The 19,179-nt window shown below is 40.1% G+C and overlaps 3 protein-coding genes across 5 annotated transcripts; all 3 read right to left on the reverse strand.

Annotated features, from left to right (window-relative positions):
* Positions 1–1,176: 1,176 nt before the first annotated feature.
* On the reverse strand, positions 1,177–8,370 carry LOC128253277 (UDP-N-acetylhexosamine pyrophosphorylase). Of its 2 annotated transcripts, none has more exons than XM_052981563.1 (3): positions 8,201–8,370; positions 4,737–5,123; positions 1,177–2,601 (listed from the first exon to the last, which is right to left on the reverse strand). In XM_052981563.1, the coding sequence occupies exons 2-3, from the start codon at positions 5,071–5,073 to the stop codon at positions 1,487–1,489; spliced, it is 1,452 nt and encodes a 483-aa protein (XP_052837523.1). In that variant the 5' UTR covers positions 5,074–5,123; positions 8,201–8,370; the 3' UTR covers positions 1,177–1,486. The 2 variants fall into 2 exon arrangements, with proteins under 2 accessions (XP_052837523.1, XP_052837522.1); XM_052981562.1 differs by lacking the exon at positions 8,201–8,370 and adding an exon at positions 5,342–5,501.
* Positions 8,371–11,695: 3,325 nt separating this feature from the next.
* LOC128253282 (transmembrane protein 115) lies at positions 11,696–14,308 on the reverse strand. Of its 2 annotated transcripts, XR_008267424.1 has the most exons (4): positions 13,547–14,308; positions 12,771–13,127; positions 11,974–12,554; positions 11,696–11,916 (listed from the first exon to the last, which is right to left on the reverse strand). XR_008267424.1 is itself a non-coding variant. In XM_052981567.1 (3 exons), the coding sequence occupies exons 1-3, from the start codon at positions 14,068–14,070 to the stop codon at positions 12,065–12,067; spliced, it is 1,371 nt and encodes a 456-aa protein (XP_052837527.1). In that variant the 5' UTR covers positions 14,071–14,308; the 3' UTR covers positions 11,696–12,064. The 2 variants fall into 2 exon arrangements, 1 of the variants encoding a protein (XP_052837527.1); XM_052981567.1 differs by having other exon boundaries at positions 11,696–12,554.
* Positions 14,309–14,762: 454 nt separating this feature from the next.
* LOC128253278 (protein transport protein Sec61 subunit alpha) lies at positions 14,763–18,470 on the reverse strand. Its single transcript, XM_052981564.1, has 4 exons — positions 18,298–18,470; positions 18,006–18,073; positions 15,636–16,727; positions 14,763–15,482 (listed from the first exon to the last, which is right to left on the reverse strand). The coding sequence occupies exons 1-4, from the start codon at positions 18,302–18,304 to the stop codon at positions 15,219–15,221; spliced, it is 1,431 nt and encodes a 476-aa protein (XP_052837524.1). The 5' UTR covers positions 18,305–18,470; the 3' UTR covers positions 14,763–15,218.
* Positions 18,471–19,179: the final 709 nt, after the last annotated feature.

Here is a 19,179-nt window from a genome sequence, read left to right on the forward strand (position 1 = left end):
GCCTTGCAAATTTGAATCCAAATCTAAGAGTAACACTAAAAATATCTCATATTTGAATACAATCTGTTTAAGTGTGCGCTAGTAAAATGGTATCTATGGATACAATTTTAAGAAGCTATCTTATTTTATCGTCAGGAAGAAACTTGCAAATTAATTTGTTAATTTCGGCCTTGTTTAGAATTCATTTCAGGATGGTAATAATAGTCTTCCTCAATGGCTAGGTGCCAATCTAAAAAATTAAAAAAAAAAAATCAAAAATAAAATTAAAAGGTGTTTGGATAATTTATACTGGGCCTGAGACAAGGACTTGGCGAAATGAATAATGTTACAAGTTATAAACAACGGGTTGCAAAACAATTTCTTTTTCAGACATCCAACATTTTGTAATAGAGTAAAATTGTATATTGCATTCGTTGAAAAATATATAACAGGTAGAAGAAAGCGTTTCCGACCCTATAAAGTACATGATATTTTTGATCATGATTAATAGCCGAGTCGATCTAGCCATGACCGTCTGTCTATCCATCCGTATAAACGTCGAGATCTCGGAAACTATAAAAGCTAGAGTGATTTGGCATGCAGATTGTAGTAATTCTTACACAGCGCAAGTTTATTTCAAAGCGGAGCCACGCCTACAAAACGCTAAAAAATCGGGAAAGTCTGTCACGTCCTTCTGAGATATTGTACTGTGTGTGTGTGTTTCGGTCATATCTATCGATAGAAATAAATTTTTCAAAATCAAGCAATTGTTTCCGAAGTTATTGAGTTTCTAAATCCATTGTTTAATCACCCATTTTAGCGGGGGGTGAGGGTGCTGAACGCTCTTAGCCTCTAGTGTTGGCAATGTAGTCCAACAGAGGGCGCCACCTAGACCCCGATTGTTTTGTGGGGGAACATTTAGTTTGGAGTTTGTCAGACGAGTGTCGCGTATCTAATAGTCGGTGTAAATATAACGATACTTTTATTTGCTTGGTACAACACAGCAGAACTCCTTTTAACGCAGATATTTACCAGCTGTTGTAAGATAGCATTGTCTACCTTTTGTTCAAATATACCTGATACATCTGATATCAGTTTAACAGCCTTGTAAATAGAGAGTGTCTCTTGTACACACATATGATCGGTCTGGAGTTTACTAGCTACGTATGGGACGCCCAAAGTAAACTCGGTTACCCGTACTTATAATTTTTGTATTTTTCAACATATTAAAATATTCATATCATTACAAGTTTTATATATTGTATATATTCACATTACGATTGCACAATTATTTTCAAAACGAAAAAACAACGGACACAATAGGTAAAATAATAACAATTTTTACAAGTCTCCTTTAAGTACTGAAATCAATGGAATTTCCGTGCACTAACTATAGTTTGGGAATCATAACGTTTAAAAACGGTAATCAAAAAATGTACAAATAACTGAAACAACTCCCATCCGTCCGTCCATCAGTCTATGCGTCGAACGTCGATGCTGCCCCTGATTAAAGGTGCCCGTGCAGAGGATCGCGGGTGTCCCGGAGGTAGACGGGACTGGTGAACGACTTGCCCTCCACCAGCGAGGCGAGATTCTCCCCGGCGTAGGTGACAAACGGCGAGATCTCGCAGACGTCGCCGTGCACGATGCCGCCGGCGCTTTCGATATACTTCTTGTGCAGCCGATGAAGGTCCGATCGGGCAGTGCTGGGGCAATCCTTGCCGGCCGCATCGGAGTTCTTCAGGGCGCTGAACTCCTCGTCGCGCGGCACTTCCATGGCCACGAACTTCTGGGCGAACTCGAACACGTCGAAAACGAACTTCTCAATCTTGATGCCGTTCGGCTTGTCGGGGGTCAACCGCTTGCCCGCGTTGTCCACAAAGGGGATCTTCTTTTTGGCGACGTGCAGCTTCAGCTCCTGCTCAAACGTGCTGCCGATCTTCTGCAGAAAGTGTGAGCTGAAAAAATGGTTGCAGATGTTTCCAGCACTGAAGGTCAGCCTGCCGTCCGAGTTGCGCATTTCAGCTGTTTTGGCCGAGATCTCGCTGTACTCCACCACCTGGTATTTGTCATCGACGATGGCCACCACGCCCACCGCCTCATTGGGCGCCGCCTTCTCCACCACCTTGGCCGCGCATTCGGCCTTCTCCTGGACGCAGTAGCCGATGAAGACGGGGTCGGCCACCTTGATCAGGATGTTGTCCACGCTGTGGGCGTGCAGATACAGCACTCCCCGCTTCTGCATGTCGTCCAGTATCCCTTGCCGCTTCATCGCCCGGTAGATGCCTCCATTTCCGTCCGGCGCTCGCGCCACCCGGTGCTTCTCGTCCAGAATGATACGTCCGTCGTATTCGAAACACGGCAGCGATCCCTGCTCGAACAGCAGCACGTTCTCCGCCTTCAGGCCGAAGAAGTGGTTGGCCACAAAGTAGTCGTAAGTAGGTTGCACCGTGTGCTCCGACGTCATTATGTACCAGGTGATGTGACCACGTCTGCCATTTGCCTCCTGGGCGAGCTCCTCCAGCTTCAGAATCCGCTCGGCCTGAATGCGGAACAGAGTCTTCCGTGACTGCAGTCCCACGTCGTACATCCCCTTGGGGTGATCAAATCCTAGTCGTGTGCCTGCAAAGAGGATGGAAATTAAAAGTTGAAATAAGAGAAGAACAAATTTCATACAAAATTAAAATTGTTTATTATGTTCCATTTAGCGCTTTATATCGAACAAATTTTGGAACTAATCAACAATAAAAAATTCGCTTTATTATGTATGCAATTCATTTGGATTAATACACTATTAATTATTTAAAATAATTACTTTAATTATGCCGCATTTCAACATTTGAAAGGGTTTAAAAACTTAATTCCCAGTCACCTTTTTATTGATTTGGATACTATCTACAGCTGCGGTGAAAATAATAGTAGTGGGAAAATGTAAAGTGCTTAAAAAATATCTTCAAGGCATAGCACAACTTTTCTTTTAAATTACTATAATGCTTACTAATCAATAAACTTAATCAGAAATAGAAACCCTTTGATATTGTTTTAGTTTTTCAAGGAAATCGAAAACTGTTAATAATTCCCTAAAATTTACTTTTTGGAAAACTGTTGTAAACGATTTTTTAGAAATTTAAGGAAATAACCATAAATGGTCGTTATCTGCACTTTGAATTGGAATGCAAAGTTTTTAATATTTGACCCGTTTTTGAAATGGAAAAAAAAAATTTATATCAATCTTTTTAAAAGTTTTTAAAAATATACCTATATAAAACGGTAGATTTTTACACTTTCCCCACTTAGTTTAAAAACTATTAGCTTCACGAAAATATACAACTAGTTTTCGAAAGTTATAATATATATATATATATATATAGCTAAATAAACTATTATTTTGACCGCAACTGTATATAGGGTGACGTGGGTTCAAATAAAAAAAAACACATTTTAGGCTGTTATGCTGAATAAATTATTGTAAAATATATTAACCCTTCCCTAAATCAATTAATTACTCACTAACAACAAGAACTGCAGCTTTTGTGATTTCCCAGCCCGTTGGCCTTAAAAACAAGTTTTTTTTTCGATCAGCGTTTCGCTCTTTATAGTGTCTTTTGTCTGCATTATAACAATTATAAGCGACTTGCTAAGGTCAGTTCCACTACCGGTTTTAAATTATCGGCTATGGCTATATTCAGCATATTGCTTATCTGCTGGGCAAACGAAACTTCCACTCCTGACCGAAAGTTCTCGGAATCACACTGATATCTAGGTCTACAATTTATGATCCGCCACAATGCTAGTAGTGAGCAACCATTGCCCTGAGCCAACTTCACAAGACTTTGTTTTTAAATTTTTCCTCAAAAGGCAATTACGTGATTGGACTGCACTCCATCTTTTGATCGTGGAACGGGAAATGTCAAATGCCGCCCACATTTTTAAGCCTCCGACTCAAAAGAGCACTGGCCCGAGCAACATTAAAAAAAAGAAAGGCAAGCCTGGCCATAAGAATCGCTAAAATTGTTGCTGGCATGGCATGTGTTTTTTATTTTATTTGATTTTTTGTCTTGCCAACGGAATTACAATTACAATTACAATGCAGCTGCATGAGTAGGCAGCTGATTGAGGTTGCGTGTATTTGTGAGCTCGATGGAGCACTTTTATATCAAGTTAATTAGCTTTTATAAATACACACATACTGTTGCTCTTGCTGGTCTGCTAATGTTGAAGTTATTGCTTGATTTCAGTTTTCATTATGTTTACTGTACCCCAACGCAGCGCTTTGATAAAAACATGAAGATATGAAAACATATATAAGCGACCCAAAAATACTTGGTACACAAAAGTTAAGGTTAAGTTTTTAAAAACTGGTGATGAATATATAAAAAATCAAGTTTCAAAAAAAGTAAATATAAAGTAAATATATTGGGTCAAAAAATATACATATTTTAAACAAAATAAACACACGCAAAATATAAGAAAATTGAATCTAACTTCCTTGAATCTGATATAGCATTGAATCATAACTAACTGACTTTTGCTATCAATGTTTAAATAGTCAAGCACCTGATTATCTTATATAAAACGTATTTTAAGATTACCAGCTGCCTTGCAGACCCCTATTATTCCATCCATCTTTTAACCAAATAGCCCCAGAAACACCTTCGACTTGTATTTTTAACTAATTAAACACAAGTGTGTTTTAGGCCCTAGCGTTTGACTGATCTAAATAATTCCCATTATGATAGAGGGGAACGGTAGCTTACCTTGTCCGCCCGCCATTAGCAGCACAGCGACATGTCCGTTGCTGATCTGCCGGAGACCCTCATCCCGGTAGGCGGCCACCTTCTCCACCGGCGCCCTCGAGATGGAGATCAGCTTGCCCTCCGGCAGCGGCTGCAGTCGGTCGTCCAGCTTAATGCCATTCTCGTTCATCGACACCGTGGCCCGATCGAAGTACAGCTTGATCTCGTCCAAGTTCAGCTCCTCTATGTCCCGCACCAATTCGACGCGTTCGTCATTCGAGAGCTCCGGCCAGAACTTGAGCAGGTGCTCCTGGCCCACCTGGGCGAGTCTCGAGTGCAGGGACAGGTAGTCCGTCATTGCTGGCGAAGGTTTGGCTGCTTTTGCTGATATTGCTGTGGCACAGCCAGCTGCAAAAGTCGCAAAACATATTAGATTGTAAGATGTTGAAATATGTTCAAAGCGTTTTTACAGCATCAAGTAGGATATGAATACACAAATAATATATTTTTAAGAATATATTTCCAAATCAATTAAGATCACAAAAGATCCTCGATAATATCAAAGTTTTTATATCTGCAAGTTGATTTAGCTAATGGAGCAGGCATTTGGAAAGGTGTGTATTTACTTTTCTCTCCCGCCGACTGATTATTTTGCGAGTGCTACAAGATAAAAAGACAGTGTCCACGTTGTCCGGGCTTATTGCGAACCGTTATACGTGGTAACCAAAGCGCAACTGAGCGCCAAGCGATCGCCCTCAGTGGTTTTTCTTGCTCGAAGTGGAGCTGTCACTGCGTTCGCCTTCGCCTTCGCCTCCGCCTCCATCTGCCGCTGTCTGTACGACTGTCTTAATATCTGAATGGCAGTTGCTCGTGCGCAGGTTATATTGGTATTTGGGCGCGACTGTGTGCGAGAGTGTGTCTCTTAGCGTATTTGCAGCCACATATTAACATGGCCACGCCAGTTGCGCGGATATACCCTGTAAAAATTTACTGTGCCGGTGGAGATTTTGTTTTAGCATTCATGAATTAACAGTTCAAAGGGCAAATTTCTTGAAAATGGCAGATGTAGGAAACATATATGCACGATAACTGAAGAAGGCCAACTTTAAGAACCAACAATTAGTATAGTCTTGTTGACCATGTATTTCTCCAGCTGACCAAACATTGATTCTAAAATAGCTAGGAACTGTCTGTCACGGCTTAAAAGAATAGGCTGTTAGTCCTGATCGAGACTATATATAATTTATAGGTTCGAAACGATACCAGAACAATTTGTTTTTTTACACAATTGGAAGATTTATGTGTCGTTTAAAGCCAGAATGCAACAAAATTAGCCCAACAATTTCACCCCCATTTCTCTTCCTTAGTATGCACAATAACCTTAAAAAACATATACCTTTTATTGCTATATCATTTTTTAAGATCGGACTATTCTTGGCTGTATACATATAGTATTCTCCTTGCCCACTGTCACTACGTGGATGGAGTTGAAAACTAATACATCAAAAAAACAAATTTTTAATAAATTTTAAATTATAAGCATATGGGATTTTATTGCTTCTACGCCGAATTATTTAACTGGGTATCATTTATTCGATCTGGCTAGTGTCTCGCTTGATTACACTGCATTGTTTTGGGCGATTTGGCTACTGCAGCAATCCCAATCGCAATTCTGCTGCGGGGCATATTTGCCAAGCGGCGTGTTGCAAATGCAAAGCGAAAAATCAGAGACCGAAGTCAAAATCGAAACCAAACGGCCCTGAACACAGGCTGTATTTTTAGTGAAAGTAATAGGTGCCCCGAAGACCAAGAGACTTAAGGGCGGAACCTACTATGTAGTTCAGTTCCTGATTAACTAGTTACCCCGCTAGCTTAAAAACTAGTTGAGTGGGTTATCGGGACTTGCTGGAATGGATATGGCATTAAAGTGAGTCAAGAACTGATGAAAATATGGCAAAACAAAGTCTTGAATATGTATAACCACCGTGCTCGGCCGGTTTATGTGGTTTTTGTACCCATTAAATGTGGAGTTGACGGGTATATTGCCTATTGTGTGGATCGGATCAAGAGGCGTTATTAAGATCAAAATACTCGGACTTATTTTGAACAGTTTTTCCAAATGAAGCTGGCGCATCAATTTCGTTTTGCAACTACTCATTTACATGTATTATTAGACTCTGCCAATTTTAACAACACGGATTCTAACGCAAAGAATTAAACGTTTTTTGTACATATGTACATATATTTGGTAGTTTACACTCTCAAAGATATCCTGTGAAGATCGTATCTTAAATAGTTTGTCAATGGCAGCGTTCTGAAAATCTGATCTGAAAATCAGAAACTTTAAACGCTTTTTTTTCCAAATTAAAATTGTTTTAAAATTGCCGACATCATAACGTTGCAATAAATTGACCGATCGGCTAAATGCAGGTAGTACATAAGTCGGAACGAGCCGGATCGGACGAAAATAGCATATAGCTCCCATAGTAACAATCGAAAAAATAAATGAAAAAAAAATTATAAGTCTGCTGTTTTTTTTTGACATATAGTAATGGTTAAACATTTTATAATTACGTTTTAAATTTCATAAAAATCGGTCGACTATAAAATAACACTCACATGTAAACAACAAATAAATTAAAAAATTTTTTTTTTAAATGCAACTTTGCTATTTTGAATTTTTTTTAAATTCTTTTTGACTTTTTAGTAATTTGACATTTCAGAATTACGCTTTTAATTTTATGAAAATCGGAAAACGATATCATATAGCTGCCATAAGAACTATGCAAATCATCATAGCTTTAATGTTTTCAAACGCAAGTAAATTATAATTTTAATGTTTTCAAGAATGTTTAATTTTTGCAATAGCTGCAAGGGTATATGAAATACGGCTTGCCGATGTTTGATTCCATTCTTGTTTTTAAAGTTTTTTTGATGCTTATTGAAATTTTTAAAATTAATTTTTCACCGAAAGATGGAAAACTACATTTTTACGTGTCAAAGAAGCTTGCCACCAAGGACTCGGGTAATACAAGACCTAGGAAATTCTAATTTAATTAGAAAATAACGAAATCCCGTGGGACTCGCATTTGTATTGTTTTGTCTGTTTTTTGTGACCAATAAATCTATAATCTTATTGTATTGTTGCCGCTCCATAGGGTATGCAAAATTCGAACTGGGCAGTGAGTAGTGGGAAGCGGACGGTCGACTATCGATCTTTCGATCTTTCTTGTTGTTTTTGCCACGAAGCCACACACACAGGCATGAAAACAGCAAAAGCTGCAGCAACAAAAACAAAACACTCGCACACACACAGGCCCCCAAAAAACGGAACGAACGGCGATAGCGAATAAATTGTTTACATGCGCTGCTGTGAGATTGTGTGCTTCTCTGGCCATGCCTTTCCGCTTTTTGAAAATACAGTACTTGGCTGTGTTTTTATCATTATTAGTGTTCAGTGCTTAAAGTGGGGTTTTCCTACTAACCATTGCGCCTAACATGAGTCGGCTACGTCTGATCCACGTGGCATTCCGTCTGATTCTGTATTAGAATAAATAAAGTATGCCCACAGTATGTATATCCACAGCCGCGTTTAGAATGTTTTGCACTATGTCTTCACGCGGGGTTCCGTTCCGTTCCGTGGATGGTGAGCGACTGGCACTGCGCCACTTAAAAGTGGATGAATAGCGGCCTTAAGAGAGGAAAGAAAAGAGAGACTCTCTTTAAAGACAAACACAAATAAAAAAGTTTCGACTATAAGACACCTTCTACTAACTACACCTTCGAACAAATTTCAGTTCACTGATACAAAAAATTGAGTGTTAAAATGTACATCTTACTATTGAACTTAAAATGTTATATCATCTTTAATATTATTATCTTAAGTAATTGTAAAAAAGTAAGTAGTAATAAGATGTAAATAATATTAATAATACAGTAGAGCTGCAGCTCCTGCTTTTAATAATATTAATTCAGATTTATTTTTAGATTTAGAAGTAGTAGAAGAATGTAGATAATAATAATATCAAATATGTATATTTAGAAGTTAGCTGATATTAATATAAAAAATATGAAATATTTAAAACACATGTTTATTTAAGGACACACTAATTTGGAGCGCGCAGGAATGAAAGCTATAGACTAAATGTCTCGAGAAACTCTGGTTCAGGCTAGATTTCCCAACCTCCACATACCCGCCGCGGTGGAAGTCCTGACCACGGGCACCTACAACCGACTGCCTACTTGCATCCGGGAGCGGATTGTGCCCGCCGATGCCATTACGCCGGCGGAGAAGAGACGGACTCTGCTCTGCTTAAACCAGGTCATACAGCACCGCCTGGTTACTGGGATGCGAGAATTCCGCAATTGAAACGGACGAGTCACCTTCGAGGTGAAACTTGAGTTTAGCGTGGCCCTGACCGTTATGGGGGATAACCACACGGTTCCCTGGCGACTTCTAGACATCAAAGTGCTCGCGGAGGACAATGAGACAGGGGGTAAGTAGATATTAACCTTCACTAACTTTCCTCCCACTTCTTTAGATGGCAAATCTGTGGTGCATCCCCTGCAGGTGAACAACATCCATCAGCTCATTTAGGCACGTCTGGTGGAGAATCCCAATCCCCTAAGCTATCAATCCCTGCAGCTGAAGGTCCTGTACACGCAGACACTTTGGCTGAATTACGAAAGACAACAACATCACGGTGGAGGAGTATGTGGCAGGCGTGAAGTTGACGGTGCTAAGTAGCGGGACCTAAAGTCGGAGCTGGTCTGCCGCCTCAGTTCAGTCGAACCCCGACTTGTCCGTTATTTTAATTTTGTTCAATTAATTGGCTTCACTACTATTATTTTGACCACAAGTAAGTCCTAATTTCAGATAAAGACTAAATAAACTTTAAAAAGGGTATGGATTTCTTTTGCTTTCAACTATTCTAATCTAATAAATTTTCCAACCAAATAATCAAAGATGGACAAGAAATATAAGAAATGCAAACATTTAAAGATTACCTTTAAAATAATAATAATCAGTATTCTTGTTTTGTTATTTAAAACTAATATATATATTAATTTTGGTAGTATTCCAAATTAAATTAATGTGTGTTCTTTCTATTTCATATATATCCTATCAATACTCTATTTATAATACTCGAAATAATGTAATTACTACAATATAATTATTTACAAACAAGACTTACTAATTAATCTTATATTTTTAAAATCGTTTTTTTTAGTATAAAACCATTTATAAACCATACAAAATTAACGTTTGCAATTTCGAACAAGATTTATTTAGTTTTCTTTCGAAGTTTTCATTTTTGCTTTCGAAATTGCTCTTTTGATACTAAAAAGCCCGTTAATTTAAAAACTGTACTATTTAAGAAAATTGTCCGGCCAATTCCAGTTAATATCAGGAGTTCTACTAAGTGAATCTTAATTCATATAAATCCTTTTCTACTGTGCATTGTAATTGATTTGTATGTTAAAAACTTATTAAACAGTGTTCAATCCGTAGCTAAAACCATTTTCAAGTATTTAAAAGTGCATTCAATGGATAAGTTTTTTTTATATTTATCTTTATACAAAAAAACATTTAAGAACATCGGTGTTTGTCCTTACTTTACTAATTAAAAATCATTAAATTATAAATATAAATGAATAATTCAATTTGTGTTACGGTTGTTTCGGTTAGTACACATATATTTTTATTCGGCTATGAGTAGACCTCGGATTTGGCATATTTGTATGTTGTTTAAGTATTGAGGTAGGAATATCATGATAACAGTTAATAAAAAATAGAGTTAAAAACGTATTGCAAATTTAAATATTTGTTTGGGTGCATAGAGGAATATTTTTATATCTAATTTAGTTCTCGAGAACTGGATCAGACATTTTGATTTGTTTTATTTATTTATTTAATTTTTAGATCTATATGTTTTAGTTAATCCAAGCCCCAAAGTCATTTTCTCATTTTATATTTTTAGAAAAAAATCAAGAAAACAGAATTATTATATTTTAATACTTAATAAAGTATAATGTTTAATTGACAACTTATGGTGCCAACGCCAATGTTTAGAAGAGATTAAACAAAATTTTTACATATTTTGGTTACATCGTGACTTTTCCAGCATCAAAGTTAAAACCAAAAATTGTATTTAACTATATATATAGTACATTTTTTTTGGCAGTTTCTGTATCCAAACGATAGCTGGTGAGTTTGAGTGACGGCAAACGAAACTTAAGTTAGTACTATCATAGTCGGGGTTCTCTTCCTAGGGAAATATTAAAAAATGGTTAAAGACGTTGTGTTGTAATTATAACCAACGCTTAAAATTACCTCGAACTCCAATTTAATGTGCACACTTAAAAGGTCGAAAAAACAGCCAATAATGTATTTATGTTAAGTCAAATATTAACTATCGTATATTATACATGTTTATTAATTATTTATAAAAGCTTCATACAAATTTTGAACAGTCCACCAAATTTGTCTGCATCTTAAGCTTAACGATTTTATATATTATCAAAAAATCAGCAAGAGTATTAAAACTTTGGCTTTTAGAAACAAGCTTTTCTGCTTGTGTTCTATAAGTTATGTGAAACGACGTTAATTAAATTTACTTAACTTTTAAGAAAAAAATTCCCTCATCCTTGAACTTTCTGATGGGTTCGACTTCCAAAGAGTATATTGTCTAAAATGTAAGCCTGACTTGTTTGTTTCTTAAAATGAATCAATTTGTGGAAAGATATGAAAAATAATTCCAGTTTTATAAAAAATTAGACAGTTACACACATAGCTTTCCCTGCTGTAGACTGCAGACTGATTAAAATAATAAAACCCTCTGAAAAATAGTTATACAACTAGAAAAGGGGCGTTTCTATTTACATAATATTATTATCTGTATTTATCCAAATTGTATGTCTAGGACCCATGAGTTTCGTTAGTAATAAGCAAACTATTTAAGTCAAACAAAAGAAAACAATTGTTTTTGTTTTTTAAATATATTTACAGTTATTAACTAAATAAAGCATCATTTTCAATTACATGTAAAGACTACAACAGAAAGTATGCATCTATGTAAAGGCTCTAGTTATTCTCATAACGCCTGGAAGGTATTTGTTATTTGCTTTATCATTATACTTCACTGTTCCTAGGAGCACGGCCGGCGGTGTGCGCAGCAAGCAAGCGTTAATCTACAGGACTCTACGAAACACCAACGGTAATTACAAAAGGGGAACACGGATGGGGGCGGGTACGTACTTGATGCAGAATCATACAAAACATGGGCGTAAATCATTAGATCATTTGTTTAAATATCAAAAATTCATTTATGTTCGCATACAATCACTGTCTAAGCCGTCGAAGACGTGGATGGTACGTCGTCCAGGTTGATAAGCATAGCCCCGCCTCCGGTTGAGGCTTCAGTACCTTGGCCCGGAACACCCGCATCCTTGGGCGGTGGCGCCGGCATGGGTATTGCGATCGGACTCATTGTGCTGATCATGCGGGGCTCCGCCCGCGACGTTGTGATGGGCAGCTGGCTCGAGCTGCCGGTGGGCTTAAGGAAGTCGGGCTGCGGCATCTGAGCGGGACCCGGACCGGGACCATGACTGTGACCATGGCCTTGACTATGCCCCGCCCCGTGGCTGTGACTATGACCCGACGATCCATGGCTGTGACTGTGCCCGCCTCCGTGACTGTGATGCTTTTGCTGCTGGTGGGGCGCATGCTGGTGATGATGCTGCAGCTGCTGCTGCTGCGGGAACGACTTGGGCAGCTGGGAGTGACGAGTGGAGTCCGTGGCCTTTAGGCGCTCGCTCAGGGCCTTCAATGCGATTTGTCTGAAACAGAGTCATGGTGGACATTAAGATGTTGTCAGATTAGTTCTATTCGCACACTAGTTGCGCACTTATCTAGAGAACACAATTTCAATTGCTGTGATTAAACAACATTTAAAAATCATGTAGGTAAGTTCCCATAATGATATCGAGGCAATTAACTCAAATCAGTTAAGGAGCTGATAAAACATAACATTTAACTAAGGCCACTGGACTTACCGCCTTCGCTCAATATCGTGCGGATCCACGCCCGGCATTTGCACCGATATCGACGTCAGGCTGGCCGTAGATATCGTCCGCAGGGGCGTTGGCGTCTTGACCACGCCCGCCCGCAAACAGCAGTTGTAAATGGGATTAACCAAAACGCTGATAAACGGCTGCGATACGCTCGGGAAGAAGCTGACGAACGTGAAGCTCTCCGAGCTGTCGCCACGACCATTGGGATGGTGTTGGTAGAAGCGTAGGTAGATCCAGGAGACCAGCGATCCGGAGGCGAACATGGCCGGATATGTGCCATCCAGCAGCCCAATGGCCCAGACTATAATAGCCATGATGAGCACGGTGAGGGGAACGTTCCTACGTAGAAATTAAGGCATTTATTATTAGATGTGTTCTAATTTTAAAAAGATTATTTTCAATATAATTAATTTTAAACTTATTCCGGTTATTTGGTTAAAATGGCACACAATTCCATATTAATGATTAGAAGTTTGAAGCTAGTTTTACTTATGTTTACATCATAAGTTTATCCTAATCATTTATGCCTTTTAAATGCTTTAATTTCAAGTAATTTTTGCAAAGAAACTGGATAATGAAGGCTATTTTGACCACATTCCATTTGGAAGCCTAGTTATTGTTTGTCCACATTCATAAAGGTTTCAAGTGTGGGTACTATGTGCCTCTTGGCTGACTAAACGGGGAGTTGTTTCTTATTTCCGTGTGGGTACTTGTTCCTCTCCAAGTGCAACGGCAATCTGCACCACCAACTGACTCACCTATTGGTCAGACGTCCGTAGCGCGTCTTGAAGATCAGGTGATCGGGCATTATCTGGCGCACCGCCACACAAATGCCGGCCACGTAGCCGGCCAGGCCGTGGATGTGGACTTCGAAGAGGATGGTCGGGTTCTTGGTCACCATGTAGTAGAACAGGTAGTAAACGGTGGTGAGCAGCGAAACGCCGAAGTTGCTCAGCGCGAAGAACTTGAACATTTCCAGCTGGCCCCAGAGGGGCTCCAGCATCTTGCCGCAGAGGCCCACGGTGACCACGTCGACCGCCACCTCCCACCAGTGCAGCTCGATGAAGCAGAAGGTGAAGGCGGTCCATATCCAGAACTTGCCGTTGGGCAGGATGTAGCCGGGCGTGACGCTGAGCAGCAGGATGGCGGTCTCCGAGAAGGAAAGCAGGTAGCCGAAGGTGGTCACCACACAGATCAAGGTGATCACCGGCGAGGTGTTGTGCACCAGGGCGTTCAGCTGCTGCCAGATGTAGGGCCAGTTTCTGGCCAGGGGAGCTGACATGGCACCGATCGCTTTTCCTGTAGTTCGCACGGGTTTTCTGCGCTCCTCGGAGCTCCTGGGCGGTGGCCTCGGTCCGGCGGGGCTTAAATGCGCTTCGATGTTTGTGGGCCTCGCAACTCAACACGTTCGAGGAGCCTCAAAATTGCTCATTTGCTAATATTTACGATTTTGCTTCAATATTTCTCATTTTGTTGCCCCAGCATGACCAGTCGACGCTCCAGATAAAATACTGTGAATCAGGTTGACATGGCCACACTGGCAGGTCGATAGGCTGGATAATCGACGGAAACGCCTTTAAACCTTGAGCGCCATTTTGTAGACAAGGTTCAGGCATCCAATTGATTTGCCCCAATTTCTGTACGACTTTTAAACAAACTTATTTCTTCTTAAATTTATAGTTGCATTGAAAAGGGTTGCACCAATATATTGAGAGTCTGAACTTGGTTTTTGTCTTTTAAGTTCGCCTTAAGTATCCATAATAAAGTAAATCAATCATGGGGTGTCACAGTAATTCGGTTGAAAGTACATACCCTCAAACTATGATTGTATTGTATACATCAACGTATGTGATGTATTCACAAATTTCACCGAATTTAGTTTTTGGAAAGTTATTTCTGTGACACCCTCAATAATGACAGCTGTTAATATTTTCTTCCCTCAAGAACACCAAAAAAATGCAATAAAACAATTAATTCATTTAAAAAAGTTATCTAATTTACGTTTTATTATGACAATTTGTATGCATGTGTTCGTTTGATGTACATCATCGTTTTAATAATTTCAATGTCTTCATTCACGTTTGTTTTTAAAGTATACTTCAATTGATTTAATATTAAAACAAGTAATTGCATTGAAATTCAATCAATTCGCAGAAATATTGAACTTAAGCAACGTAGTCTCACATTTGAATACAACTAAAAACTATTCAAAATAAAGGTTTTCTCATGCCCTATGTACGCTTTTGTTGATTGGGAAGATGAATATAGCAGCCAAAGGCCTTACAATTTACGCTGGTTGTGGGTGTTTGGACAGAGGACAAAGAAAACGAAGCACGTATTTAGTTTGTTTTCTAATGGGAGCGAGCGTGTGGGAAGTATGATGAAGTATTTGTTATTGTTGATTGGATCGCGGGTGATCTTCTCGGCTGCTTAGAACAGCAGCGTGCCCATGCCGCCCATCTCCGACTGCTCCTTAACGAAAATCTCAAAGTACTGGTAGATGATGGTCACCGCCAGCAGGATACCCGTTCCGGAGCCGATGGCGCCCAGGAAGTCGGCCATCACTGACAGAGCTCCGATGCAGAGACCGCCGAAAGCAGCCGCCGTCGGGATGTAGCGATTCAGCTCGTGGATCATAGAGTTCTCGCGATGGCCACGCATCACCATGTGCTGCTCCTTCAGCTGCTTGGCAACCTGCAAGGAGACAATAAATATGTCATTAATCATGAATTGAATGATTTAAATGCCAATTTAAGAATTATTTGTTATAAGAATTCAAAGAAAGAAAATGCTTCAAATTTTGGTTCAGACGTATGACTCAACGCAGGGTTCAAACAATCTACTTACATCCTTGGCTGAGCTGCCGGACACATCGATCCAGGTCTTGGAGAAGAACGCGCAGGAGCCCAACATGAAGACAATGTAGAGCAAGGCGTGGATGGGGTCGGTGAGGATGTGACCCACGCTCTCCGGGGGCGAAAGGTAGTAGCACAGACCGCCGATGGGATAGGAGCGGGCCGGGCCGCCGCCTCCAACATCGGCCCACACACCCAGAAGGTTGATGAAGAAGTTGCCCTGGAACTTGACGGCCAGCATCTGGGAGATGACGTACAAGTTGGACACGAGCGCGGACTGCAGGATGATGGGGATGTTGGAGGTGTAGAACAGCTTGATCGGGTAGCTGCTGTACTGGCCGCGGTAGCGGGCGCTCTTGATGGGTAGGTCCACGCGGAAGCCTTGGAAGTATATGACCACAGCGAACACCAGCACGGTGGCCAGCAGGTTCATCAGGTTGGGCAAGTTCTGGCGGTAGAAGGCCTCGCGCAGGGCGCGCACCTTGTCGTTCCTGGTGGCCATCAGGTGGAACAGAGCAATCACGGCGCCCTCGAACTCGGTGCCGCGTCCCGTCGTCACAGTGGTGGGGCTGAATGCCTTCCACACAATCGTTTCGCAAATGTTGGTCGCAATAAAGAGGGAAATACCCGATCCCAGACCGTAGCCCTTCTGCAGGAGTTCGTCCAGCAGCAGCACAATTAGGCCAGCTGCGAACAGCTGGATGATGATCAGCAGGCAGACACCGGCTCCAATCTCCGACGGATCGCCGTACATGCCGGTCATCACATAGACGATGGCCTGTCCGATGGTGATCACCATGCCAAAGAGCTTCTGGGCGCCGTTGAACAGAGCACGGTCCTTGGGCGTGTCACCGACCTCAATGATCTTCGCTCCGGCCAGCAGCTGCATGATCAGGCCCGAGGTCACGATGGGCGAGATGCCCAGCTCCATGAGGGTTCCACGGTTGGAGGCCAGGATCACACGAATCCAGTAGAAGGGATCCGCAGAGTCGGAGCTCATGATGCCGAAGAGCGGGATCTGGCAACAGACCAGGAAAATGAACAGCGTGATTGCAGTCCATAGCACTTTCTCCCTGAATTGGATCTGGAATCAAAAAAGGTATACAATTTAGAATGTGTCATATTTCAGAAAACCTTTCTCTTCGTAGAAATGCCATGCATTGTTAGCTGTATATATACAGTTTTTTAGGGCTAACCAAATATCGGCATTTTCAGGCAAACTAAAATACATTTTTTTAGAATAGTTATAAGATAAAGTAAAAGTAAGCAATTTTACAATTTGAATAAAATCATAAAAATGTTTAGTGTAGTGCAATTAAAACAGCTATGGTCATTATTCAATAAGGAGAAAAAAAGAAACACAGATTAACAGATTATTAGATAAAAATATCTTAAAAATTTATTTTTTAAAATTATTTTATTCGATTAGTTTTGAAAAATGCTACATAAAATCTATAGCTGTCAAAATAAACTATTTAATAAAATAAACCACATAAACATAGCTGGAATTTACATGCTTAAATGTTATTAGAAATTTATAGTTTAGTCTCAAGTTTTTATTTTGCCGAAAATTTGCTCGGCAAATAGAACTGCCGCTATGTTGACCTACATGTCCGCTTTTCCATGTGGGTACGTGTGTGTATTGTTTAAACAAAATCAAGTTAACTTATGGGAAGTTTGTCGTCGTCGTCGTCATCGCGTGTCATTCGCGAGCAACAAAAACAAACGAGCCGAAGCTGACGTCGACAGCGCTTCGGATTTTGACTTCGGGTGAGCCGAAGTTTGACATTTCCACGTAGCGTTTGTTTGACGCTGTGTGGGTAAAGAGGAGTATGGGCAACAAGTAGCCAGGTGATAAGAAAAGTAGTAGATTCAATGAGGTGGAAATTAGGCGATTCATGAATGAAAACGTCCAAGAAACACATTAAAAAACATGAAAAGGTACGGTTCTGAAGTCTTTTGGGGGTAAAGGAAATCACAATACTTCAGCCGGGATGACATTTTGTCCTTAAAATATGATACATAAATGGATAAAATGGATGAAACGTTGAAAACTTAGTGCATTCACATTCCAGGTTCACCAAATTGAGTTTCGAGAAACTTTGTTGTTGCTTTGCCTCCTACTAAATGAAGAGCAAACTGTTTGCGTGGCGATGTTCAGTTTTTGACAAGTGAAAGCAACCACAAAACGCGTGCGCTGGCAACACTGGCAAAAGTAGGGGGAGATTACCTCAGAAAAAACACACACGTTAAACACGGAGAAAAGCCGCTAATTGTAAGCCAAATTTTAATTACAAGACACACAGCACTGTTGGGAAACTTCCAAGACCTTTGGCATATTAAATTACAGATTTATACACACCTTGCGCTCTGGTTTTGCGATTTCCGGCAGTATACTGCAGAAGGGTTTGATAACTTCCAGAAACTTGACTGTAAATAGTGAATGAAAAGCACTGCATTAGACGTGTTTTCGAACTTTTCATTTAGTTGCAGTTTTTCAGGCACAGTCAGCGGCGCATGCCGAATCTTTTTTGTATACGTAAGCAATGAGCGACGGGGGTGCGAACGGAATCGGAATCGGCATCGCAGGGCGGCACTTTCACAGAAAAACCGCTGCACTCCCGGGATTTTCGACTTGGCTGCGCTTTACTTACTTCCCATTTTGCTGGACTTGTGTTAGCACTCGAGTGGAGAGCTTGGCAATTGCACTTTCTATACAAAAACTAGAAAGTCTCACTTTCAACAGCAAACGCTTCAAATTTCAAAAACCGAATGAAAGAAACGAGCGACGACGTCGACGTGTCCAAACTCAGTGTGACCGCGGCTGGAATGTCAGAATATTCCACCCTGTCAGCGATAAGTCGGCAGTTAGCGGGGATTTCAGCGGGACACACGATCGGTCACACTCACTTGACGATTTCACTAAGAAAGCTTAGAAAGAGACAAATATATATGCTTAAGTTTTTATGCTTTGTTTTTTTATCTCGCTGATTTTGACGTTTAAAAGTTTGCAACGTTTAAATGCTAACAAATTTTTTAGTTTTTTAGAAAGCATTGGCTGTATTCAGCAGAGCAACATGATCACTGGTCAATATAAATATATTTGTTTTTGTTTTTTCTCTACCTTATTTTTGTTGAAAAAAGTTTTAAAAAGCATTAAATTGTTTTCGGTCTTTCATTCCGTTTTGTCGGCAGCTCCAACGAATGAATGAATTTGTACTTTTGATATTCTATTCAGACAGGCGGTTTTTCACCTTCGCCTAGTACTCAAATCGACGAACAGTTTCGCTAGCGAATAAACTTTATTCTTTCTAGTTAGACCGAAATTTTTTAGAGTTCACCCGAGTTCTTGTGCTTTGGTCATACTGTCAATTAGCTGGGCTTTGCTGAAAAACAAATTAATTAAAGAAATCAAACTCAAAGACTTTGAATCAAACGACGACAGAGTTAAATTTGGTATTAGAATGGTGGCAGAAACGCGGATTTTTTGTGTTTTTGTCGTTTTTTCTTTCATTTCGCTTGTAAGCTTAAATCCA

Source organism: Drosophila gunungcola (genome assembly GCF_025200985.1).
Source record: "Drosophila gunungcola strain Sukarami chromosome 2L unlocalized genomic scaffold, Dgunungcola_SK_2 000008F, whole genome shotgun sequence".
NCBI lineage: Eukaryota > Metazoa > Arthropoda > Insecta > Diptera > Drosophilidae > Drosophila > Drosophila gunungcola.

What these genes read in the sequence shown, in the direction of transcription:
- LOC128253278 (XM_052981564.1), bottom strand. An exon ending in TCGCAAAACCAGAGCGCAAG is followed by an intron (nt 16,728 to 18,005) that starts GTGTGTATAAAT and finishes TTTTGATTCCAG; the next exon opens with ATCCAATTCAGGGAGAAAGT. An exon ending in CCGGCAGCTCAGCCAAGGAT is followed by an intron (nt 15,483 to 15,635) that starts GTAAGTAGATTG and finishes GTCTCCTTGCAG; the next exon opens with GTTGCCAAGCAGCTGAAGGA.
- LOC128253282 (XM_052981567.1), bottom strand. Translation starts at nt 14,070, where the DNA reads ATGTCAGCTCCCCTGGCCAGAAACTGGCCCTACATCTGGCAGCAGCTG. An exon ending in TACGGACGTCTGACCAATAG is followed by an intron (nt 13,128 to 13,546) that starts GTGAGTCAGTTG and finishes ATTTCTACGTAG; the next exon opens with GAACGTTCCCCTCACCGTGC. An exon ending in CACGATATTGAGCGAAGGCG is followed by an intron (nt 12,555 to 12,770) that starts GTAAGTCCAGTG and finishes ACTCTGTTTCAG; the next exon opens with ACAAATCGCATTGAAGGCCC.
- LOC128253277 (XM_052981563.1), bottom strand. Translation starts at nt 5,073, where the DNA reads ATGACGGACTACCTGTCCCTGCACTCGAGACTCGCCCAGGTGGGCCAG. An exon ending in GCTAATGGCGGGCGGACAAG is followed by an intron (nt 2,602 to 4,736) that starts GTAAGCTACCGT and finishes TCCTCTTTGCAG; the next exon opens with GCACACGACTAGGATTTGAT.